Below are 26,291 nucleotides of genomic sequence, written 5' to 3' on the forward strand. Positions count from 1 at the left end.
ATTTAGTCACTTCAGTAACTGATGCCCTGCATGACCTATACAGATTCAGGGTTTTGTTTAGTTGTTTGTTTTTGTTTGGTTGTTTTCCAGGTTTTACAGATAATGAACATTGAATTTTGTTATTTATATGCTATTTCCATCTGGTGCATGTATTTATATTTTGTTTTGTTTTGTTATGTGTCTGTTTTTTATATAAAAACAATAAAAATAAAGTTTAAAAAAATTCAGACTGAGTTCCAAAACCTCACACAATACCTTTACCTTAAATTCACCAAAACTTAAAAAAAAAAAATGTTTTGAACCAAACAGAAGTCAGGAATATCAATAAACTACAGAGCAGTTTGACAGTACTATGGGCCTTTCCAGCAATTAAAAGTGACGGTTAAAGCTTTGGACACTTCCCTTACTGCAGATTTTGTTTTTTAATCAGGGTAAATGGAATGCCATCTTTGTTTCTTTTGATGGAGTATGTTAACAAGAGTGGTATGTACAGAAACAATAGGAGATTTTTCATCTTTTGCTATCCCAGCAAGCCTTGGAATGTAAGTGTAGGAAAGCAAGTGGGCTATGATATTACAACCCATCAGACCTATTCACCTCTCCTCTTCATACTTCACAGCCTGCTGAAATAGCTCTGAGATAAAATTAGTTGTACGCTGAGCACCCACTCTGTGTTCAAGAAGAATAATGTTCATTTTCAACACTGACATTCTTAACATTTGCAAGATTCTTTCGTTTTCTGCTCTCAATCACTGTGCCAACTTTTCAATGATTCATATAATACAACATGGTAAGCAAAAGATTTTGGGTCAAATTCATCCCTTGTGTAAGCCCCCTCTGCAGTCAAAGTAGATTTGACATTGGCCCAAATTCATCCTGGTGCTATTTTTATAAGGAATCACATTTAAATGAACCAATATTTAAAAGAAAAAAATCACACTTTGGGAGAGAATAAAAAAACACATTATCTTTTGATGAACCAAGGCACACTTTCTTTACAATTAGCTATTTTACCCATATTTTTAAAAATAGCAACAGCTAAACAAAATTGGAAAAACTATTACGTTATAGAGTCATGTGAACCTTCCAGAGTCAGTTTGCAGGGTTCAGAGACAAACCTAACTATATGGGTTCACTTGGATGTTCAAATTCAGGAGTCTTGGATGTCTTTAGGGGATTACAATGGCTTGCTGTATGAAATGGCAGTGTTTGGTATAAGGGTGGCCTTTGTGAATGCATCAGATTTCAAGAACAGTTTTGAGTGGGTTTATTTCACATAGATCTATTCTGCAACTGACTTTTTACCCACTAGTTTGCTTTCCTGCTTCCTTGTACAAAATCTTTGGGGGGGGGGGGAGGAATTCATTTACCATGCATTCTCTGATTTTACAAAAATATAAAGCAGACTAACAACATTTATACCAAGGTTTCAACTATTATCTGGCCAGGTGTTTTACTTCATTTTCATACCAACTTGACAATATGAGGGCAATCTGGTTGCAGATATTTATTTCTTTGTAGCAAATTCATTCTTTTAGGTTACTATTTCAGCTATGTCTATATTTGATTTTTATGTTTTTAAATATTTTTGTGAAGAGCCCAGACACTCATGCACTGGCCCCTTAGAGCCTTAAATAATTGCATGAAAAAATGAATCCATTGCAGGTTATTTTTAATCTTTTGCTCTATTTTCTCCCTTTATCTCTCATATTTATTTCCTTGCTTTACAACAATCCCTGCTGCAGGTGCCAACCTGAATGGCCAGCTTTAGTACCTTTTAACCATGTGGACTTCTATGGAGCTTATGAAATGCTAACACATGCTGGCCATAATGACATTTTATTTGGCTCACTCCTTGATCCACTAGTTATTTTAAGCAGTGTAAGGTGGGTAACTCTATGAAGTTTAAGTAACTACTATCAGCTTTCTGAAGCCAACTATGCATTAAACTGCCATATGTGATAATGTCCTTATATATTTTCCCCTCCAAATTGTTTCCCTCCTTGGCTTCTAACAAAGCTCAGTGTGACAATTATCAATAAAGTCTGGAGGCAACATTCTATGCAGGTTCCTTTTCTGCAAATAAGGTAGCATCTCAGTCTCCATAATCCAGTAACCAATGGAGTTCCTCAACAGAGTGTAAATCCATTCTTCAGTGGCATGCCTGAGAGTGGCCCATCCTCTTGGCAAAATATTTTTGGCCCTCACTCTCTCCTACACTACATAAGAGAGGAAATGCCACGATTTTCAATTGTGAAGACTTCCCACTCATTCTTCCATTGTGGCAGGAGGAAAAATATGGTTTTCCCTGAGGCCCCTCTTAACCTGCACATTCTGTTTTAGTACCTGGACCCACTGGCTCCCTGCTGCCACCTGGACTGCAGAGCTCCAGCAGAAACGCAAACGAGTCCTTCTGCCCAGTTGTCCCTGGTAATCCTTATACCCCTACTCTGGTAAAACAGGTTCCACGGCAATGAAAAGGGAAGCAGTCTCAGGTAAAAGTAATTAATTTGTTTTCTCTTTCTCCACTGGATTTCAGGGTGCGGGAGGAGAAGGGAAGTTATAGAAGTGAAGCCAGCTCCCTGGCCTCATTCTCTGTTGTCCAACTGCATAGAGGTAGAAACTAACAGCTGTCCCACAGAAGGGTTTCTGTAGTGTGAGTGGAAAGAAAGAGCATGTCACAGGCACACAAGCAGAGCTCCCTGTTCCACCAGCACAGCCTCCTTTTGTACATAAAACCTGGGCCCTGTAAGTAAAGACCAAATTCTCTCTCTGTAACCAGACCCTGTGAATGATCAAACAAAATTAAAAAGTGCTCCGCACTTGATGGGCTTAGTCCAGGGGTGGCCAACCTGTGGCTCCGGAACCACATGCAGCTCTTTAGAAGTTAATATGCGGCTCCTTGTATAGGCACCGGGCTGGAGCTACAAGCACCAACTTTCCAATGTGCCAGGGGGTACTCACTGCTCAAACCCTGGTTCTGCCACAGGCCCTGCCTCTACTCCATCCCCTCCCCTGAGCCTGCCTCACTCCCCTCTCCCCGCCCTCCCCCCGAGCCTCCTGCATGCCAGGGAACAGCTGATCAGGAGGTGCTGGGGGCAGGGGAGCTGATGAGGGGCTGCTGATGTATTACTGTGGCTCTTTGGCGATGTACATTGGTAAATTTTGGCTCCTTCTCAGGCTCAGGTAGGCCACTCCTGGCTTAGCTTGTTAGCAGAATACACCAAAAAAAGAATCCCCCTCAAACCTCTTCTTCTCAGGTCCCAGACTCATTGTTTTGTTTTTATTTTCAACACAATAGCAATTATAACAAAAGAAATGAACAGTTTTAAGAACAGACAGTCAACTTTCTCAGCCATCTGTGCTCAAGTATTTACTTGTTGATTGTCTAGCTAATTTGAACTCCCCAACCACACCCAGGCAAGGCTAGCAGGTTATATAGTTCCTAATAAGGCCTACCTGCCAGACAAAACTGTGTGTTTAACTCCTGATGGTTTTGGAGAAGCCCCTGTAGCAGAGACAAGGGAAAGGGGTGTTTCCTCCTGGGAACCATTTTGGGATTGGGTGCTGTCAACCCTGAATACTAAAGGGTCATATTGTGTTTCCTTTTCCATTCCAGACTGTGAATGGTGAATATGACTGCGGTTTGAAATCAAAAGCACTGCTATCTTCTGACTTTATTAATACACTAAACAACAGAAAAAATGGTTAATGACCGTTCATAATTGTTGTTCTTTAAAATGTGTTGCACATGTCCATTCCACTCTTGGTGTGCGTGCGCCCTGCACACAGTTATCAGAATTTTTTCCCTCAGTGATACCCATCAGAGTGGCTCGAGCATCCTCTGCTGCTGCGTGCCACTGGCCACCGGTATAAAGGGCCGGGTGACCCTAGAGTTGCCAGGCGACCTGTTTTCAACTGGAATGCCCAGTCGAAAAGGGACTCTGGCGGCTCCGGTCAGCACTGCCGATCGGGCCATTAAAAGTCTGGTTGGCAGCGCAGTGGGGGCCCGGGGCTAAGGCAGGCTCCCTGCCTACCCTAGCTCGGCATGGCTCCCGGAAGCGGCCGCTAGGTCCCTGCAGCCCCTAGACGCATGGGCAGCCAGGGAGGCCCCGCACGCTGCCACTGCCCTGAGGGCCAGCTTCACAGCTCCTATTGGTACCCCAAACCCTCTCCCGTGCCCCAACCCCCTGCCCTAGCCCAGAGTCCCCTCCCACACCCAAACGCCCTCCCAGAGTCTGCACCCCCTCCAACATCCCAACCTCCTGCCCCAGCCCTGAACCCCCTCCTACACTCCAACCTCCTGCCCTAGTCCAGTGTCCCCTCCCACACCCAAACTTCCTCCTGGACCCCACACTTCCCCAACACCCTGCCCCAGCCCTTCCTGCACCCCAAACCCCTCATCCCCTGCCCCACCTCAGATTCCACACCCCAGCCGGAGTTCGCACACCCTCCCGCACCCCAACCTCCTGCCCCAGCCCAGATAATTGAAGCAATAAACCGTAGAAAATTGAAATTTATAACATTAGCTCACAAGTACAGATTTGTATTATAATTTACTTTTCACTTGCAGCACAGCCCTTAGGAGAAATCCCATACAAATTAAAGTCAATGGGAATTTTGCCACTGACTTCAATGGATACAGGATTTTATCCTTTATTTCTTTCAAGTAATTTTTTCAGGGCTCAATTCTACATTGCTTACACATCCAAATCTCCCAATTTAAGACCTGATCTTTCTGCCCTTGAAGACAGTGATAGATTTGGCACTGATTTCAAAGGAAGCAGGACTAGACCTTTAAAGAATACATAAGAATACTGTATTTCAGTTTTCAGAATCAGCTATATTTAAGATTCCACCTATTATGTTAAGAGTTGACAGACACATTTTCTAACCAAGAAACAAAACTGTATTTTCATAAATCTATTTTTCCAGACTTTATAAATTAGCAGGAAGATTAGGTTGTTCAGTGGCAGTGGTTTTAGGGTTTTTTAAATGGTTTTGTAGTATTTCTTTCCAGAATGAGGGGGAAATAAACAAAAACAGTTAATACAATTTAGGGATTTCCCAGAAAGAACCAAGGTTATCTTCTGCAGTCTGAGACAATGTTAAGTAAAATAGCTATAGAAGGAGCAGCATAATTCACAAAAGAAACTTTCAAAATCATATCCTCTATTCAGCAATATCCAATGAATTATTTGAACTGACATTGTACAGCAATTAACTGTTAGTAACAAATTTAGGCACGGGGTTTGAAAGAGACTGAGATGATTCAACAGATTTCTACTGAAGTCAAAGAAGTCTACTTCTGTGCATCCCAAATTTTTACAACACACAGTGTGGAAAACGGAGGATTCATTAGAGGAGGATTATGTATCTATGCTTATGACATAAAATGTATGTTTTTAAAAAAAAACCCACAGATACTGACCAGGCTTTCATAGGTATGAGAAGGACAGAGGTGATTTACAGAAACAACATGGAAACTTATTACAAGGAAGTGAGTTTTTTAACATTTTCATTTGGCATGTTTTCTTTCTTTATCTTTCACTCTCTTCTGAAGTGAGCTGTCTGCCAGTAGCATTTATGACAATTAATTTTAAAATTATGAAAGTTGGTTATATGGTAACTGGGTTTGCAAAAGTTACTAAAGCATCCGTGCCTCTTTGGGAAACTCATTTAAAACTCAACATACTATGTATGCCTATGAAAACACGTTATAATTGCATGGGTGGCAATGGCCTATTAAAACCTAAAGCAGTGGTTAAATTCATTCCCCTCCCATCCCTAATTATTTTGGTGTTTTCTAAATAAATGGTTCATTAGTTTTCCACAAATATAACACTTATAAACACAAATGATTAACCTCAAACTAAATAACAAAAAAAAACACTACAATCTTGTTTTGTACATCAGAGACATGTAATTCTCCAGAATCACAAACACAAAGTTCAAAATCATTAAAGAGACATTTCAAAGTCTATTTAAATATAGTAAGTTGGAAAGTCCTCAGCTATTATTTTACTAATGGTTTATCTAATGGGTTTGTACAGAAGATCCAGGTCTGAAGTTGTCTATTGGGCCTAAAGTCCAACCAGTCAATGTATGGCATCTGGCAGCTCTCATGCTTCATTTCTCCTTTGCATTACTCAGCCTGTTATACAGTAACTCCTCACTTAACGTTGTTCTGGTTAACGTTGTTTCATTGTTATGTTGCTGATCTATTAGGGAACAAGCTTGTTTAAAGTTGTGCAATGCTCACTTATAACATCGTTGTTTGGCAGCTGCCTGCTTTGTCCACTGCTTGCAGGATTCTCTGGAAGAGCAGCCCCTCCCTGTGGGGATTAGAACCAGGGGGGCCAGCAGCCCCCCATCAGCTCCCCTAAATTCCCTGTAAGGTATGTGGCTCCGCAGCTGCCCAGCAGCAGTTCAGCTGTCCCTCCCCCCACTGCTGTGCTGCTCCTGCCCTGCCATCAGCCTTGGAGCTGCTCCCCAGAGTTTCCTGCTTGCTGGGGAGAGGGAGAGAGAGGTGCCAATAGCAGAATGTCCCCCTGCTCCTGCCCCCTGCTCTGTACCCCTTCTCCACAAAGCGGAGGAGAGGGACAGAAAGGAGGGAACTTTCTGGAAGCTGTTGCTTCCTGTCTGAACTGGCTGATCTGCTTAAAAGGACAACATACTTTAAGAGGGGTCAGCATACTTAAAGGGGCAATGCACATCTCTCTCTTTCACTCATGCAGGCACCCCTCAGCACGTTGGAAAGTCAGCACCGGTGCAACTGTGCATGTGCTGTCAGGAGGAGGGAGTGGTGCGCTCCAGTTGGGTAGCGTGGGCTCATCATCATGTTCAGTTTTTGGAGTTTTGCAGCTACTGCCTGCATCTATTGTGTTTCCTCCCTCCTGCCTCAGTCCCTGCTGCCTTGTAGAGTGTGAGGCTACATTAACAACAGTGTATTAACCCTTGAGGGCTCAGCCGAGTGCTAGTTCATCATTTAGCAGCAAGGCATTCCCTGGGAAATATTCCACCCTCTTACTCCGCCACCTCAACCAAGCTTCACAATCATTCATTGCTGTGTACAATATTAAACTGTTTGTTTAAAATTGTTTAAAATTTATACTGTATATGTATATAATGTCTTTTGTCTGGCAAAAAACATTTCCCTGGAACCTACCCCCCCCTCCCATTTACAGTAATTCTTATGGAGAAACTGAATTTGCTTAACATCGTTTCACATAAAGAACATAACTACAACGTTAAGTGAGGGGTTACTGTATATTACATGTATGATTCTTAATAGATTATATATTCAGTAAAGTTTTTCCAAATAAATTATAATTTGGCCTCTTTACCATCCACAATATTACACATCCTTGCCATGGGTGTGAGTTTATATGTTTTTTAATCAATCCCAAATAGAATAGGGTAGTCCAGCCCTACAAAGCAAAGTTATTTTCATGAATTTAGCAAGGAAAACAGTGATGTGAATGAACTTTCTTTCTATTTAAATCATTGACAAGTGGAAGTGGTGAATATGTTTAAGACTATGTTTAAGGCAGTGAGAGCATTTGTAAGGGATCCCTGGATCCAGATGTTTTGGCATCTGGATATAAGTAACTGCATTGACTTGTGTCCTGCTGAATTAAGCTCCTGAAGCCTACTAAGTAACTACTGCTTTTGATTTATTTTCATATGTTTTTTCTTTACCTTTTTAATTCAAATCATTTTAATTCACGAAACAGCAAAGCTCATTGTGGTAAATTGCATGTACAGCCTAAGTGATATACCTCTGTACAGCATAATCCTACACAGCATACTACAGCAACTTTAAAAATATATATATATAAAGTCTCATTTTAATCTGAATGTTTAAATAGACTAGAACTTCTGGTTACTAGAGTTAAAGGTCATGCTGTGTCACAGAATAGATAATCTTCTCTAGCTTTGAAATAAGATCCTTGGATATTTCCATGATCTTGACTTCATAAGGATTTCATCATATTTAATGACTCAAACAGTAACAAACACATAAAATGTATTTTTTTTGTAGATTTGCTTTTTAAAAAAAATAATTGACAAGAACAGACTCTGTGAGAGAAATAGAGTATGTAGGAATAGAGATCTTCTACACATTTTAATAATTTTTATTTTAATGGGTTTTATCTTGAGAAGTTTTAAGGTATCTCTTCTTTATCAAGATGCAACCTTACAAAGATAAACTGTTTGATTTTTGGCCTAGTTTCTAAATATGAAGATAACTGTAAATTGTCTTGTTTATAAGAAGAATGGTGATACCTGGCCCATCTTCTCATCTTTCTTCTTTTTCCTTTATGCTGCTTTTCCTGGTGAGGGTCGCAGTGGCAGCATGGCGAGTAGGGAGGACCAGACCTCCCTTTCCTCTGCAACAGGTTCCAGCTCGTCCTGGGGGATTCCCCAGCATTCCCAGGCCAGCTGGGAGATACAATTCCTCCAATGTGTCCTGGGTCAGCCTCAGGGCCTCCGCCCAGTGCCTGGTAGAGTTCCAATGGAAGTCTCCTAGGGGGCAGCCTTATCAGGTGCCTGAACCACTTCAGCTGGTTCCTCTCGATCCAGAGGAGTACCAGCTCAATTCCGAGGGTCTCCTAAATAGCTGAGCCCTCACCCTGTCTCAGAGAGCAAGCCCAGCCACCCTGCAAAGAAACCTCATTTCTGCCACTTGTACCTGCAATCTCATTCTTTTGGTCATTACCCAAAGTTCAGGACCATAAGCGAGGATGGGGACATAGGGCAACCTGTAAATAGAGAGCTTCAACCGAGAACTCAGCTCCTGTTTCACCACCAAGTATAGGTACAGCATCCGCATCACTGTCATCAGTGCACCAATCCTCCGGTCAATCTCCCGCTCCCGCTTACTATCACTCGTGAACAAGACCCCTAGATACTTGAACTCTTCCACTAAATGCAGCTGTTCCCCATTTACCTGGAGAGAGCAGTCCAGTTCCTTCCAGAAAAGGACCAGGACCTCCGATTTGGAGGTGCTGATTCTCATCCCAGACACTTCAAACTTGGCAGCGAAACATTGAGTGTTTCTCGGAGATCACATCTGGTCCTAAACTGTTCAAATTTATTTTTATCTTGCTGATGGATGAATGCTGAGAGGCTGGTAGTTGCTAGGGTCTTTTCAATCCATTATCTTTATAGGATTTGGGGTCAATTTTCCATAAACTGGTTACATAATGTCATGTCAAGACTTTTTCACATGGACATGACCTTGTCAAGTTCAAGTAAGAGTGGCCTCTGTTCTGTATTGTCTATTTTATTTATCTATTTATTTATTGGAGGGTGGGTGCCACGGACCTAGTCTCTGTGGTATGCAAAGCAATGTTTTTTTTTTTTAAATGGTGGCTTAAGCAGGACTTTCCCAAAATCAAAGCTCACTAACAATGACCTAATTTAAACAATAACTGGCCAACTTGTGTGGCTCCAGACTTGATTTGCTCAGAGGCTTTCAAGGGCGGCACTGCAGTAAGCAAAGATTAAAAACTATAAGACATTAATAGAAGGCCAAGAAGCCTTGTTTTTTTGGGTCAGCAAACCACCTGAGGGATGACTGACATTCCTGAAATCCTAAAGTCAACCACCTTAGAGAAAGGAAGCCAATTCACCTACACGAAGGCTACACCAGCCTTTGACCCATCTCCCTGCACATGAAGGATGCCACTAAGTGTTGTGCCATTAGCTGCTGGACTGCAATTACAGCTCCTGTTCTGTGACAATCCAGAAGGCCATGAAAACTGAAGTATTTGCAATCTCCTTGTTATTTTACGTATCTTATTTTTCCTTTTTCTAATATTGTCCTTTGCTTCTATTAGCGGGGAGGCAGTCCAGCCTTTTTATTCTCTCACTTTAGGGTGTGGAATTGTGGCTGTGTGAATGCATGTGTGTATGAGCACCCATCAAGTTCATAAAGGGAAGGCACCAAAAAAGGTTCCCCAGTTTAAACAGCCCTAACCAAAGTCTCAAAGATATTCATTAAAGTGTGTTCTATATTCTGTGTTTAAAAGTCCTAAGGAACTTTATAATAAGGCAGACTGGCCTCCCACTGATCTGGAGAGGGAGGAGTCACTCTGTAATCCCTGGTGGATGGAGCCAGATCAGGCTCCCCTGAAGCCAAGGGGCAGGACAGGAAGAATAAAAGGCAGAGCCACCAACCCAGTTGAGTCTGAGTCAGGGAACGGAGCAGGGCCCTGGAGCTGAACCCTGAGATTGACCCAGGTGAAGAGCTGCCATGTCTGCTGCTTGCTGCATATCCTGAGAAGACAGAGGATGCCTGTGGAATGCAGGTACCCAGCAAGAGGATCATAAGAAGTGGCCCAGGGAAACTAGACTTTAGTCCGGTTGGGTTGTTGCTTGATTCTACGTCAGCATGTTTCTGTTGGATCCACGCTGATCCAGCGGCGGAACACTCCGTCAGTGTTAGGTCCCTGGGCTAAAACGTGGTGAAGTAGGGTGGGCCTGGGTTCCCCTACTCCCTGCTACCAACCCCACTCCTGGGGTGGCTGCCTCCCCACCTTAGGCCAAGAGGCCGGTGTCTGCCTGCCATCTGCCAGAGCTGGGTCGTCAGACTGTTTGTTTGCTCCACCTTGCCGAAGGGCCTGAGCTATAAAACTGTTCCTTTGCTCTGCTCCGCCTAAGGGCCTGAGCCTTAAGACTGCTTGGTTGCTCTGCCCTGCCTAGGGCCCAAGCTCCTAGACTGTTTGTTGGCTCTGCCCTGCCTGAGGGCCTGAGCCTAAAGACTGTTTGCTGGCCCTGCCCTGCCTAAAAGCCGAAGCTCTAATCCTTGCTTGGGGTGGTGCCCCAGAGATGTAGTGAGGCAGAGTGGCCTTCCCCTGAGCTGGAGTGGGAGGAACAGCTGCTAACCCTCTGCAAACTTAAACAGTCATACATAAAATTTGGTACATAAGATTTCTCAAACTTCTGCTTATCAAAGAGTTTTGTTAGAATCTGTTCTATGCAATCCGGGGAGAGGAGATTGGGGAAGGGTTAACCACCACACTGAAACTGAAATCTAAAAAAGAAGCTTTATAATTGGCTCTGAGGTTGTGGTTTTAGTATTAGATAATAATTTGTCTTCAGTATAAAAATATTTAACCAGATCCAAGTTAAACTTGACTAACTTGGGTGATTTTTTTTTTTAGTTGGGATTTCTCACCAAAGAGAGAGCCTCCTTCTGAGATCCCTCTTATAAGGATTGATTATTTGCTATATTAATCTGATGATCTGACTAATTTGATTATTTGATTCCATTCCAATACAGAGACTAACTTGTTGACTTGACTTGATGTGATAGTTGTACTGTTTTATACTTAGTTTAGTTTAGTATTACTAACAGTAGTTTAGCTTTGGTGATAGGTTTTCTTGATTTTGTTTTTGTTTGTTTAAAAAATTTAATCCAAGTTATAAAACTGATACTGATTCATTTCTTTCAGTAAGCAATGTAGGTTCATAATGTTAGCATTTGTAAAATGTAACTTATTTATAGTGAACATATAGGATTGTGATACAAGTGCCTTCAAAACTGGCAAACATAAGCAGCAACAGATAAAAAAAAAGCTCAAGTTGTGAAGTAGATTCTGCACAATGTCACACAAATAAATTTGGTTAGTTAAGTGCACCTCTAAAAACTCACAAAAATTATTCTTTTTATATGCCCATAGGACCTGTTCTTTCTTCGCACTGCATTTAACTATGCTGTATACATAAAAAAATGTAGCTGGTCAAACTGGAATCTGGCTTTGGACAGCAGAAACATAGCAGGTCTTATGTCTACAGAGGTAGTGAATTTCAGACTATTATTCTCAAAGGGTCAATAAATCCTTGCGGCAAGTCATGCAGCACAGAAATAGAAAAGTTTATAAAATTGTGCCTGATATCCAAAGAGATAAATGGTGTATTATGGAAGGACTTCTGAGGAGTTAATCTAGATTTACACCAACGAGATCAGAATCTAGTCCACTGAATTAGTCTAGCTTTCTTTGATAGGATAACGAGCCTTGTGGATAAGGGTGAAGCGGTGGATGTGGTATACCTAGACTTTAGTAAGGCATTTGATACGGTCTCGCATGATATTCTTATCGATAAACTAGGCAAATACAATTTAGATGGGGCTACTATAAGGTGGGTGCATAACTGGCTGGATAACCGTACTCAGAGAGTTGTTATTAATGGTTCCCAATCCTGCTGGAAAGGCGTAACGAGTGGGGTACCGCAGGGGTCTGTTTTGGGACCGGCTCTGTTCAATATCTTCATCAACGACTTAGATATTGGCATAGAAAGTACGCTTATTACGTTTGCGGATGATACCAAACTGGGAGGGATTGCAACTACTTTGGAGGACAGGGTCATAATTCAAAATGATCTGGACAAATTGGAGAAATGGTCTGAGTTAAACAGGATGAAGTTTAACAAAGACAAATGCAAAGTGCTCCACTTAGGAAGGAAAAATCAATTTCACACATACAGAATGGGAAAAGACTGTCTAGGAAGGAGTACGGCAGAAAGGGATCTAGGGGTTATAGTGGACCACAAGCTAAATATGAGTCAACAGTGTGATGCTGTTGCAAAAAAAGCAAACATGATTCTGGGATGTATTAACAGGTGTGTTGTGAGCAAGACATGAGAAGTCATTCTTCCGCTCTACTCTGCTCTGGTTAGGCCTCAGCTGGAGTATTGTGTCCAGTTCTGGGCGCCGCATTTTAAAAAAGATGTGGAGAAATTGGAAAGGGTCCAAAGAAGAGCAACAAGAATGATTAAAGGTCTTCAGAACATGACCTATGAAGGAAGGCTGAAAGAATTGGGTTTGTTTAGTTTGGAAAAGAGAAGACTGAGAGGGGACATGATAGCAGTTTTCAGGTATCTAAAAGGGTGTCATAAGGAGGAGGGAGAGAACTTGTTCACCTTAGCCTCTAAGGATAGAACCAGAAACAATGGGTTTAAACTGCAGCAAGGGAGGTCTAGGTTGGACATTAGGAAAAAGTTCCTAACTGTCAGGGTGGTTAAACACTGGAACAAATTGCCTAGGGAGGTTGTGGAATCTCCGTCTCTGGAGATATTTAAGAGTAGGTTAGATAAATGTCTATCAGGGATGGTCTAGACAGTATTTGGTCCTGCCATGCGGGCAGGGGACTGGACTCGATGACCTCTCGAGGTCCCTTCCAGTCCTAGAATCTATGAATCTATGAAAAAATTTCACATACTGTAGGACTAAGAAAGTAAAGTGATACAAACTAAGTAAATTGAGTACTTACTCTAGGGTCTTTGATGGGTTCCGGAAGGAAGCAGCTGAAATATTGTTTCCTGAAATTTTATTGTTTGTTTATATTCTTTGCCTACACTCCAGGAAATGCCGTATTGCCACCCTAAAGAATCTTGCATTACTTTTAGAAGGAGAACAAAAACTTTATAGAGAAGAGGTTTGTACAATGACTAGTCCTGTACATGGCTCTACTGGATATCTTGTCAACCACATATAAGTTTTGATTAAGCAGCACAGCTATCACGTACTTACCTTTGATTTGCCCTTACTGTAACAGGCTCTTTTAGTAGCTTCATCACACTGCCACTCCACTGCCTGAAATACATACCAATAAAAATATTTATAGACAAAGATAAGTAAAGTATAAAACACATAGTAGTGTCAGATAGAGACAGCTAACACAGTCATGTTTACATGGTACATAGTTCTGTTACATTAACAATTGATATTGGGGAGAATCCATTTATAATATTGTTATAATTTTTTTTCCCTCAGAAACATATATCATTTTTATTGATGGCTGCTTAGTGACGTAGCTAAAGTGAGGTTGGTGTTTTCAATCCAGACCTAGCACATACTTACCTACATCAGAAAAATCACTATCAGCACTAATTAGCACTATTCCTGGCAGTCCTAGCAAAGCAAAGTGATTGAATAAGTATGGAGAGGAAAAGATGCTCTATCCCCAGATCTATCAGTCTAGGTAGTTAAATGGCCTGCATCGCCATAGCATTTGAGGTCAACTTTGTTGAGAGACATAGTCATCACGCTGTGGGAAAGCGTGCACTGTTGCTGTCCATCCTGTCAGTATAAATTCAAGAGGCTACCAATCCAGCACTAATCACAAGCACTAAAACTTACATTTTGGTTTGAGAGAAAAAAGAAACATTCAAAACCATAGCACTACAATTGTCTACTATGAAACGGAGGTGATTTAGCCTAATTTCTGTGTTGTCTCTTTGCTTCAACAGATTTATACCACAGCTGTAACACTATTTTACCATGCTGTAGTTTCAGTGTATGAATTAAACCTTATTATTGCTTTATCTAATGTTCAAAAGTTATGGCTTAGGAAGTATATTCTTTTATGAAGTAGAGTGTATATTTCAGTGTGTACATACTGATACATGTGCATATTTGCATAAATTTATATACTGTATAATCAAGAATGCCTTTGATATCAGATGGTACCTTTCACATCTAGGGTGTGTATTCATATCTGTTATTTAGATTAAAAGTGTAATTGATTGCATTTGCTTTTTACCAGAAAGAACTGTGATTTCCTTACTAACTGTTGCAGCTTAACAATTTAAATCACAGTTTGCCCCATTTTCATTTTAAGTAACCAAAGCCAACTCATGCTGATTTAATGTAGCAATTTTTTTTGTAGCTGACCTTTCATGGAGATTGTAATAATAGTAAGAAGACTCTGTAATTAGTAAAATAATAGGCTGAAAGCCTATTTAAATGAAGGGAAGAAAACACCTTCAGACAATACTACACAGTACTCTTTGATGTGCCTTTTCAACTAGCCCAAGAATTAGTTTTTTTTTATTTCCAGAAAAATAACCTTATAATCAGTCCTCCCCTCCCCCCGCCCTGTTCCCCAAACTCCTTTCCATTTAAAACAATTTCTATTGCAGATGAATTTCTACATCAGTGGGGATTCATTGAAAACTTCTAAAACAGTCTGGAAGAATCCTTCAGTGAATGACCCTAGCATTTGTAACAAATTGTATCTAGCAGCATGAAACACCCTCATAAGGAGCTGTACACAAAGGGAACAATACCTTAACTCTTTTGTACAAAAAGCAGTTTTATCCCACAAATGGTAAGTACTCTATAAAAGGCTGTTCTTGGCATACCAACGTATCCTAAGTTTCTAGAGTATTATAAAGATTGCTTTAGAATAGAGAACTAAAGCAAATGCCACCAGGACACAATAAGTCTATATGTTGTAAGCAGTATGCGCCAGTGTCTGATTTTGGAAATTTTAACCCATAAAAGCATTGACGCTTAAACTCTACTATGGTTCCAATGTAGAAGGAGTTACTGGAAGGTCATCAGTGTAGGAAGATTTCATGAGAAATGTAGATTTAAATTAAGGCTTTAAGGAGAGTGCTCGCCATATGTGAACTTAGTAGGCTGTACCAAGCTTGGGGAGTGGAGAGAAAGAAGCCATGTTAAGCATGTAGCATATCCTACAGCCAGGGCCGGCTCCAGGCACCAGCTTCTCAAGCAGGTGCTTGGGGCGGCCGCTCCGGAGAGGGGCGGCACGTCCAGGTATTCGGCGGCAATTCGGCGGACGGTCCCTCACTCCGCCTGGGAGCGAAGGACCTCCCGCCGAATTGCCGTCACAGATCGTGATCACGGGTTTTTTTTGTTTTTGTTTTTTTGTTTTGGCTGCTTGGGGCGGCCAAAACCCTGGAGCCGGCCCTGCTTACAGCATGAGTAAACCCCTTATGCTTAACAATCTGTCCCATCTTGTATTTTGCTCACTCTGGTTGCCTTCTCTGGGCCTGAGAAAGATCTCTTTGTAGCTTGAAAGCTTGTCCCTTCCACCAACAGAAGTTGGTCCAATAAAAGGTATTACCTCACATATAGTGTCTCTCTCATATTCTGGGACCATATACTGGGACCATGCACAATCCATTATACTGCAATGCCCCCAAAACACAATGCTTATGGCAAAATTTTCAGAAGAAGTTTCGTTTTGGGTGTCCTTCTTTAACATCCAACACATGGTTTGGCAGAGGTATTCTGCTTCTCACAGATCAGCTTACCACTGCCACAAATCCACTACCTATAATAGAGAGCCAATGGTGTTTACCACAGGTGAAAATGTACTGCACAAGATATAAAATACCTGCAACCACAGACAAAAAAAATATATATTATTTTCCCAATTTTAAAGATCTGGAATCCTAAATTGAGAAAGATTAAAGAGATTTCCTTGCAGTTTCATTTCTTTTCTAATATATTGGAATGGACATTGGCTTTGAGAGTCAAGATCACTGAATTCTATTTTGTCTCATTCTAACACTGACTTGCTGTGTGACCTTAGTTCATTTCACTCAGTCTTTATTTTGAAATCTGCAAAATGGGAGCAATCATATTTACCTACTTTGCAAAGTTGCGTAGCATAATTAAACAATGCATGCAAAGTGCTACAAAAATGCGAAGAATGATTACTGTTTGTCAGTAGCAGAGATGGGAACAAGTATCAGGAGGTAGCCGTGTTAGTCTGTATTCACAAAAACAACAAGGAGTCCGGTGGCACCTTAAAGACTAACAGATTTATTTGGGCATAAGCTTTCGTGGGTAAAAAAAACCACTTCTTCAGATGCATGAGATGGGAACAAAATTCAGAAACTAATTATTCTTAGCCCTGTGATTAATACACTAAATTATATGACTTTTGCGGGGGAATCCTCTTTCCTCCTCCAAAACAAATTCATATAGAAGTGGACACTTTGAGTGTCCACATACATCTCTACAAATATTTCAGACTCAGCAAGTTCCATTGAGATTCCTATATATTGACTAAACCTCCCAAATTATAATTTATTGCTAACTGAGAACTGCCCAGATATCTAGATTTTTTCAGGAGAGAAAAGTCAAAAGCCTGAGAGAGTAGAAACTCAAACCTCAATGGCACAATTTTTGCAGTCTTTCACCCGCGTATGTAATGGAACTCAATGCAGGTAAGTCTGGAAGCCTATTAACCGCACCTGTGGTGTAGCTGAAAAGAAACTTCCCGTTTTTTTTCCTTTCTCTAATATACTTTGAATGAATGAATTGAAATATACATTTAATATTAAGACACTATATGATATTGTCAGATACTGTATTGGGATAAATATAAGGAACAAAACTGAATAAACTATTTTTATGAAGTAAGCTATATGCAAAACATACAATTAATGGCAGGGTTTACTTTAGGGGCATCCTGCTAAGAAAAGAAGGGGGCTGTGTTCATACTGATATATTTTAAATTAGTGATTATGTTAGCAAAGTAAGGATAATATTTGCAATCAAGTATGCTTATGTTACTACAAGTCAGTGAAATATACCCATGCTGGAAATAGATAAATAAAGAGATAGAACCAAATAATGTGTTCTAAGGACGGTTGAACACAGAGTTGAATAATGAGAAATGCAACTGTTTGATCATCAGCATAGTTTTAGGGGGAGGGGAAGAATGGGTATTGCGCCCCCGCCCCCCAAACTGCAAACCTCGGTTAGGCACGGAATTTGCCCCCACCCGTGTGCAGCCCCATTGGCCTGACTGGAGCTGTCCCGTGCAAAAAAATATAGAAGTCAAACTACACCTATGTGTTTGACCACTAATGCACAGACACAGGTCAGCCATATATACAGAGTTCCTAACATTATTGTTAAAATAAGGAGAGCAGAAATGATAAACTTATACAGCTGTTCTGGCCTGCTGAAGAACAGCAATTTTTTAAATGACATTGTGTAACTGCGTATTGGACACTTAAAACTAATTAAAGATCATAAAAGCAGTGGAGAGGCTTTTTTTCAAACTGTGAACTTTAAGCTAGACATTTCAGCAGTCAGCAAAGTGCAGAGGAGAAAATACTACTTGAGCAAGCACACTGTGTAAAGTTGGCCAGAGGATGCACTTAAAGAGGGGGCCATGGAAAGCAACTTGCAAAAGTAGGTTGCTAACTGGGGATTAGCCAGCAGGTGTTCAATGTATGTACCACCATCGCCATACAAATGGCTATGGCCTAACTAGTCTTACATAAACTGGCGTAAGATGTTTTGCACAAATATACTGGAATGTAAGACCCAGTTGCGAGGCTTCAAAAGTGATGCCTCATCTTCTGATTGGATGGTGAAAGGAGACACAACTTTAATTTTGGCTGGACATTTTAAGTCTTTGTCAGAAGCATGAGTTGCCATTTGATTAACCCACACCAGTTTCTCAAAGAAGAGTAACCCAGTTGTACCACCCAGGGAAAATTGGATAAATTGGAATGTCTCTGTAAGCACATTGCTTCCTGAAAGCTAAAGACACCTGGAAGGAAGACGATTGTGGTCCTGTGCCAGCCGCTTGGGAACCCTCCTGGTATTCCCAAGTATCGAACAGGCACCTTTATTTGTTTCTTTCTCTTTTCCACCAGTTTGGGTTGTCCACCGTTGGAGTGGGAAAAGACTATAATGCTGTATCTAAATCTGCTCCACCTGGGTTTACAGTGTCAACTTTGCTATTGAGCTGAGAGCTGAAGGCTGAGCAAACTTCTGGTGATAACTAACAGACTTTGAGCACCCTTTCAACATCAAAGAACTACAGGGGATAATTACATACTTTGCAGCAATAAAATATTTCAATAATTTGTCTAAAGATTGAGTGGGCCGTAGAATCTTATTCAAAAGTTAAACAGTGATATCTTTAGTAAGCAAACTAGATGTATGAAGCTGGGTTGGCTCCAAGGGAAACTGAAAGAAATGCCAAATGCCATCTAATTTGTTCAGATACCTTTGCAGAAGGCAAACAGTAAAAATCTGAAAAGTGTAAAGAATGCTTAGCTGCCCCTTTCATTTATTGGATAAACAATAGTCAAGAAGGACAAAAATCCTTGTTGTCTTCACTGGAAAGAGCTCGTATATGTGTGTACGTGCAATCCAATGCAGCAGGATATTAAGTCCTAACATGAATTTCCAGAGATGCTACAACCCACAAACAAGGAAAACATAAATCTATATACAGTATATTTCAAAATAGCCATAATGTGCAATCATAACCTTAATCAATAAGAAAGTGTCAGCCATGTGTGCAGGATCTGAAAAGGCCAACAAGTCTTTTCATGGTTAGGGTTTCTATTATTAGGTGTGATACCGGAGAATAAAAACACATGGCTTCAATTAACATCAATAGGAGCTGCAGTCACGTAACTGAGAGCATAATTGCGCCCTGTATAATACCTTTTTTACTGTAGGTAGACAGACAGAAACTTATAATGGATGTATTACTACAAGTACACATATATTATGTACACACTTCTCTGAAGTGTAAAAACAAAATGTACTATTACATTTCATAGTGAAATAAGTTAATTAGTCAGGAACCAGAAAAATGAACAGAACAACATTCCAGACAGCTGGTCCAGCACTCCTTAGGCAGATGGCTCTGCTAATTAGATACTGGCAAAAAATAACATTAAAAAGGTGGTTTAATTACATGCTGCCAAAAATTAACAACTGCATGAGCTTTTCTTTTTTTATTATCTGGTTGCTTTCACATCTTACATTATGTATTTCATCAGTACCTTGGGGATTTTTAGATATAATGGCAATTAGCATTATAACTAAGTGTCATCCCACCCTATTGTTCACACCAGTTCAAAAATGAAATGGCTTGGCCAAAACTCTGTTTGGTTAAAGAGGTTTTCAGCCCATGTAATTATCTCTCAGTAAATATATATGCTGGAATCCAAGAGCTGGGTCTAAAGAGGCCATTGAGAAGGGTGTGAGAATAGTCAGTGCAGGGAGATAATGAAAGAATAGATGAGGATTTCAGCAGAAGTAGAGTTTAGCAGAGTGGTTGTGCTATTGGTTATTGCCAGGATTTTTATGGAATTGTGTTGGTGTTATGAGGTCACTACCTCCAGTTTACATATAAATTCAGTGTGTAAAAAGATTCACAACTCTCCTTTCACTGAAAAAAAAGTTCTTCATATTTCAAACATAGTAATTATTCCTCTTGCCTTCCACATACCTGCCATTTTGTCTCCTGGCAGCTACTTTGTTATGTAATGTAATGTACTTTGTACATTAGCTTTCCAACAGACTTTGAGAAGTAGCTGAGGACTGGGGAACATCTGTTCTTCATTGAAAAGCTAGAAGATGATACATGAAGAATGAGATGAGCTTCCTTCAGCGATGAGAAGGGTTCCCGTTTGGCTCATCCAGCAAAGGATGCTGGTTTGAGTTTCAGCTGTGGTAATATGCCAGAAGCCTCTACAGGGAATCCAACCACCAGATGGGGAACTCTGCTAATTGGTTAAGTCTATTCTTATATCTGGCCACTAGATGGCAGACATAACAGCCAGTTTTTCTAGGGGAAAACACTATATATGTTTTCATCTATTTAGAGTCAGTTTTAAATATCTGACTCCAATGTGGAAATGTTTTTATATCAATTACAACTTTTATTCAAATTTATACTGTGTTTTATACAGTGAGCTGTGTGAAATATTTTAAATTAAACCTCAAATCATGCTTATGCTCATCTGGTTTTGATGTCGACTACAAAGTGAGTGAGCCTGACATGATTTAATGCTGTTAACTACGTAAAATTTTAAGTTTCACATGGTTTTGATGGGAACCCAGGTTTCAACTGAGTTTCAATTTAAACATTTTGATTTAAAACACAGCAAAACTCAGGAGATGACAACCCATATCTGTCAAAATCTGGAGAAAATCTTCACACAAAGCCATGTGGAATGAAGAGTCCAAGATTTACACACTCTGATTATATCTAACATGCAAAGATACAATTCAGCTTTTGAAACATCTCAGAAGGTCAGAATCTAGCACTACATCAGTAGACCTAATTGGAAGAGAGTTCTTATTTTAGACATATCAAGATAATTTTCAAAAGTGCTCAACATTGAGCTACTTTAGTGACTTTGGTGGGAACAAATGTAGCCAAATGCTGAGCAATTTTGAAAATTCTACCCACAATCCTTCATTTCTCCTCTTTTACAGTAGTGGAATTCCATTGAAGTAAGGGGAGCGGAGAAAAGGGCCCATATATGGCATTTATGTTTTAAACAATACAGAATACTTGGTTTATATTTAACAGAGACAGGTTCACTACAAAATTAATGTAAGCAGAGTCTGAATGAGCTCTCCCCTGACATCTAGTGGTGAACTGTGAAAAGGACTTCAGGGGCTGATCTCGTTTGCATGGGCACACCCTCCCTGCCTAGGTGCTCAGCATGATGGGATTGCCTGCCCAAATGGTCACTTTTGGCTGGTGTGGGATCCCTAGTCTCCTTGTTATTGGGGCAGGAGTCATAACGGGTTGTTATCCTTGATGTGTGAATCAGGGGCAGCCGAACTGCACTTGGCATTTCCCAACTGAGGGACCCACCCTCAACTAAATGGCACTAGCTAGGCAGGGGACATAGGTTCCAAAGCCTAGTGAATTGAGAAATGGTGGGGACAGGTACTTGCATGTGGTGGTGTGGGCCTTGCCCAAGGGCCCTAGACACTATTTGACCCTTTCTCCACTGTGTAGTAACAAAGCAAATTTACACTCAATTGAGAGTCTTGTTACATGCAGTGCTGAAATCACTGATACCTTGCTCTAAGTATTAGACCTGCTTTGGGACAGTGTCGCTGATGTAAGAGACTGCCAAGTGTGCATCAGCAGTGAGGCTCCCCAATTAACAGCTGAAATCACTGAGAGCTGAAATCACTAAGAGCTATGTTAAGTATGGGGCCCTGAAGACATCTTGGTGTGGCTGGTGGAGAGGGGTAGCCAGCAGGGCAGCTGGTGGAGAGTGCCAGAGCAGAGCCCCGCAGAGAGGGTGGCAAACGAGTGCCCGAGCAGCAGAGTGAGTAAGGTGCCTTGTTTACACCACCAGCCCCCTCCACCCAGGTGGGAGGTGAACTCTGGGTCTGCACTGTCCAAGGACAGCAATTATGAGTGGGATGCAGAGAAGAGACAGGCATGTTAAAGGGACTTTTGGGTTGCTGGACTTAAGAACCTGAGGGGAAAAGGACACTGCCCAACTTATATGGTGGTGGGTCTTTTGCTCATGGTTTATGTTTATAAACCCTGTTTACGGTATTCCCCAAATTAATACCGCATTATTTCTCTACTTTTATTAAAAGTTTTGTGCTACACTCAGACTCTGTTCTTGCCAGAGGGGAAGGCACTCTCTTAGAGGCGCCCAGGGACTCCTATGCAGTCTACTTAGTCCGTGAGTCCAGGCAAGCAGGAGTAAGCTGTGCTATATGGCTGCTTGTTCCCTCCATGGAGAAAGGGTACAAAGGATGAGCAGGGAGGGGCAGGGAAAGGGCAGAGCCTTGGCTTTCTCACACACTTGCTGTCCCAAGTACTTGAGCTAGCATACGCCGCAGGGAAGTAGGGATTAGGCAGTCACCCCATTCCAACCCATCACCGAATCAAGAGGAAAGCAATGCCTAAGAAGGATGTTGATGAGTCACAATCCCCCCTGGTGTTTCTTCTGGAGGGCTGAAGCCTATGCACTAAACCTCGGCCCATGACTGTGTTTAAAGTCAGAAAATACTCTTTTACAGATTAAGATTAAAAAAACCCAATGAGTTAGAGGCCTTAGTTTAAGGGGGAGAAAAATTGGTTACCACGCCTACAGGAGGATGAGGTAGACAAAGCTTTCTTCGGACAACTAACAGATGTTTCCAGATCACAGGCCCTGGTTCTCATTGGGGGACTCCTAGCATCCTGACATATGCTGGGAGAGCAATACAGCAGTGCACAGACAATACAGGAAGTTTTTGGAGAGTGTTGGGGAAAACTTCCTGGTGCAAGTGCTGGAGGAACCAACTAGGGGCTGTGCTCCTCTTGACTGCTGCTCACAAACAGGGAAGAATTGGTAGGGGAAATAGAAGTGGGTGGCAACCTGGGCAGCAGTGACCATGAGATGGTTGAGTTCAGGATCCTGACAAAAGGAAGAAAGGATAGCAGCAGAATACGGACCCTGGACTTCAGAAAAGCAGACTTTGACTCCCTCAGGGAACCGATGGGCAGGATCCTCTGGGAGGCTAATATGAGGGGGAAAGGAGTCCAGGAGAGCTGGCTATATTTTAAAGAATCCTTATCGAGGGTGCAGGAACAAACTATCCCAATGTGCAGAAAGAATAGCAAATATGGCAGGCGACCAGCTTGGCTTAACAGAGAAATCTTCGGGGAGCTTAAATACAAAAAGAAAGCTTACAAGAAGTGGAAACTTGGACAGATGATTAGGGAGGAGTATAAAAATATTGCTCGAACATGGAGGGGTGTAATCAGGAAGGCCAAAGCACAATTGGAGTTGCAGCTAGCAAGGGATGTGAAGGGTAACAAGAAGGTGGTCAGGGAAAGTGTGGGACCCTTATTGAATGGTGGAAGCAACCTAGTGACAGATGATGTGGAAAAAACTGAAGTACTCAATGCTTTTTTTGCCTCGGTCTTCACAGACAAGGTCAGCTCACAGACTGCTGCACTGTGTAGCACAATATGGGGAGGAGATGAGCAGCTCTCTGTGGTGAAAGAACAGGTTAAGGACTATTTAGAAAAGCTGGATGAGCACAAATCCATGTGGCTGGATCTAATGCATCCAAGGGTACTCAGGGAGTTGGCTGATGTGATTTCAGAGCCATTGGCCATTATCTTTGAAAACTCGTGGCAATCAGGGGAGGTCCCGGACGACTGGAAAAAGGCAAACATAGTGCTCATCTTTAAAAAAGAATAAAAGGAGAACCCAAGGAACGACAGACCAGTCAGCCTCACTTCAGTCCCCAGAAAAATCATGGAGCATGTCCTAAAGGAATCCATTTTGAAGCACTTGGAGGAGAGGAAGGTGATCAGGAACAGTCAACATGGATTCACCAAGGGCAAGTCATGCCTGACCAACCTGATTGCTTTCTATGATGAGATAACTGGCTCTGTGGACATGGGGACGGCGGTGGACATGATATACCTAGTGTGACAGACCCAGACCAGTGGGGTACAGGAGTCTGGTAGAGGGCAAATATACTGGTCACTGGATGAGTAGTTTTCTGTTCCCTGAGTGACCAGAGCAGGGGCTGCACTAGTGTAATCAGGAACCTGCTAGAACCACTTAAGGCAGGCAGGCTAATTAGAACACCTGGAGCTAATTAAGAAGAAGCTGCTAGAGTCAATTAAGGCAGGCTAATCAGGGCACCTGGGTTTTAAAAAGGAGCTCACTTCAGTTTGTGGTGCGAGTGTGTGGAGCTGGGAGCAAGAGGCGCAAGGAGCTGAGAGGATGTGCTGCTGGAGGACTGAGGAGCACAAGCGTTATCAGACACCAGGAGGAAGGTCCTGTGGTGAGAATAAGGAAGGTGTTTGGAGGAGGCCATGGGGAAGTAGCCCAGGGAGTTGTAGCTGTTACAGGAGGCACTATAGACACGTGCAGTCCACAGGGCCCTGGGCTGGAACCCGGAGTAGAGGGTGGGCCCGGGTTCCCCCCAAACCTCCCACTTGACCTGGACTGTGGGTTCTTCCAGAGGGGAAGGTCTCTGGGCTGTTCCCTAACCCACATGGTGAATTTCTGAGGCAAGAAAATCCGCCAATAAGCACAGGACCCACCAAGGTAGAGGAGGATCTTTGTCACACTAGACTTTAGCAAAGCGTTTGATATGGTCTCCCACAGTATTCTTGCCAGCAAGTTAAAGAAGTATGGATTGGATGAATGGACTATAAGATGGATAGAAAGCTGGCTAGATCGTCAGGCTCAAATGGTAGTGATCAACGGCTTGATGTCTAATTGGCAGTCGGCATCAAGCGGAGTGCCCCAGGGGTCTGTCTTGGGGCCAATTTTGTTCAACATCTTCATTAATGATCCAGATGATGGGATGGATTGTGCCCTCAGCAAGTTTGGAGATGACACTTAGCTGGAAGCGGGAGGTGGATATGCTGCAGGGTAGGGTTAGGGTCCAGAGTGACCTAGACAAATTGGAGGATTGGGCCAAAAGAGATCTGACAAGGTTCAACAAGGACAAGTGCAGAGCCCTACACTTAGGACGGAAGAATCCCAAAAACCGCTACAGGCTGAGGACCGACTGGCTAAGCGGCAGTTCTGGAGAAAAAGGCCTGGGGATTACAGTGGATGAGAAGCTGGATATGAGTCAGCAGTGTGCCCTTGTTGCCAAGAAGGCTAATGGCATATTGGGCCGCATTAGTAGGGGCATTGCCAGCAGATTGAGGGAAGTGATTATTCCCCTCTATTCAGCACTGGGGAGGCCACATCTGGAGTATTGCATCCAGTTTTGTGGCCCCCCACTACAGAAAGGATGTGGACAAATTGGAGAGAGTCCAGCAGAGGGCAACGAAAATGATTAGGGGGCTGGGGCACATGACTTATGAGAAGAGGTTGAGGGAACTGGGCTTATTTAGTCTGCAAAAGAGAAGAATGAGGGGGGATTTGATAGCAGCCTTCAACTACCTGAAGGGGGGTTCCAAAGAAGATGGAGCTCGGCTGTTGTCAGTGGTGACAGATGACAGAACAAGGAGTAATGGTCTCAAGTTGCAGTGGGGGAGGTCTAGGTTGGATATTAGGAAACACTATTCTACTGGGAGGGTGGTGAAGCACTGGAATGGGTTACCTAGGGAGGTGGTGGAATCTCCATCCTTAGAGGTTTTTTAAGGCCCGGCTTGACAAAGCCCTGGCTGGGATGATTTAGTTGGAGTTGGTCCTGCTTTGAACAGGGGCTTGGACTAGATGACCTCTTCCAACCCTAATCTTCTATGATTCTATGTTGTAAATGACCTTTTTAAATTTATAAATAAGTGAGAATTATACATTGTATTGCAGAATCCAGCATAGCAGATTTTTGTTGGCTTTATTTTATTTCTTTAGCTAGTGACACTATCAATTTCACCAGTGCTCTTGCTTATTCCTTTCTTCACTAATATCTGTTTAGAATATATTCACATTATATTTATTAAGTGAATTTTCCCATTGGACTTTACTGAGGGCAGTTTGGATTCCTTTATATAGTAGCTCTGATTCAAAGTTCTGGGGGAAAAGATAACAGTAGGATACAGCAATAATAAAAAAAACTAACTAATAATAAATAATAGTCGACAATAATAACTGGTCAACAAATGGAGGCTTATGAGACAATGAAGAGAGAAAAAATAGTTGGAAGAAAATTTTTAAAAAATGAAGAGAAAAATGAGGAAAGAGAGGGTGAAAATGACCATTAATATTGTCAATAGACAAATGAATCCCGTTAAGAAGAAAGAAAGCGGGATGCCAGA

The 26,291-nt window shown here is 41.8% G+C and overlaps 1 protein-coding gene across 3 annotated transcripts in view; it reads right to left on the reverse strand.

Moving 5' to 3' along the window:
* SEMA5A (semaphorin 5A) overlaps nucleotides 1–26,291 on the reverse strand; it is a 635,454-nt gene that overhangs the window by 288,489 nt on the left and 320,674 nt on the right. For all 3 annotated transcript variants that reach the window (XM_042859868.2, XM_042859867.2, XM_065584224.1), the window contains exon 5: nucleotides 13,541–13,603. In XM_042859868.2, coding sequence (XP_042715802.2) covers nucleotides 13,541–13,603 — 63 coding nt within the window. The remainder of the gene's footprint in view (nucleotides 1–13,540; nucleotides 13,604–26,291) is intronic.

Source organism: Chrysemys picta, chromosome 2, assembly GCF_011386835.1.
Source record: "Chrysemys picta bellii isolate R12L10 chromosome 2, ASM1138683v2, whole genome shotgun sequence".
NCBI classification, from domain to species: Eukaryota; Metazoa; Chordata; order Testudines; family Emydidae; genus Chrysemys; species Chrysemys picta.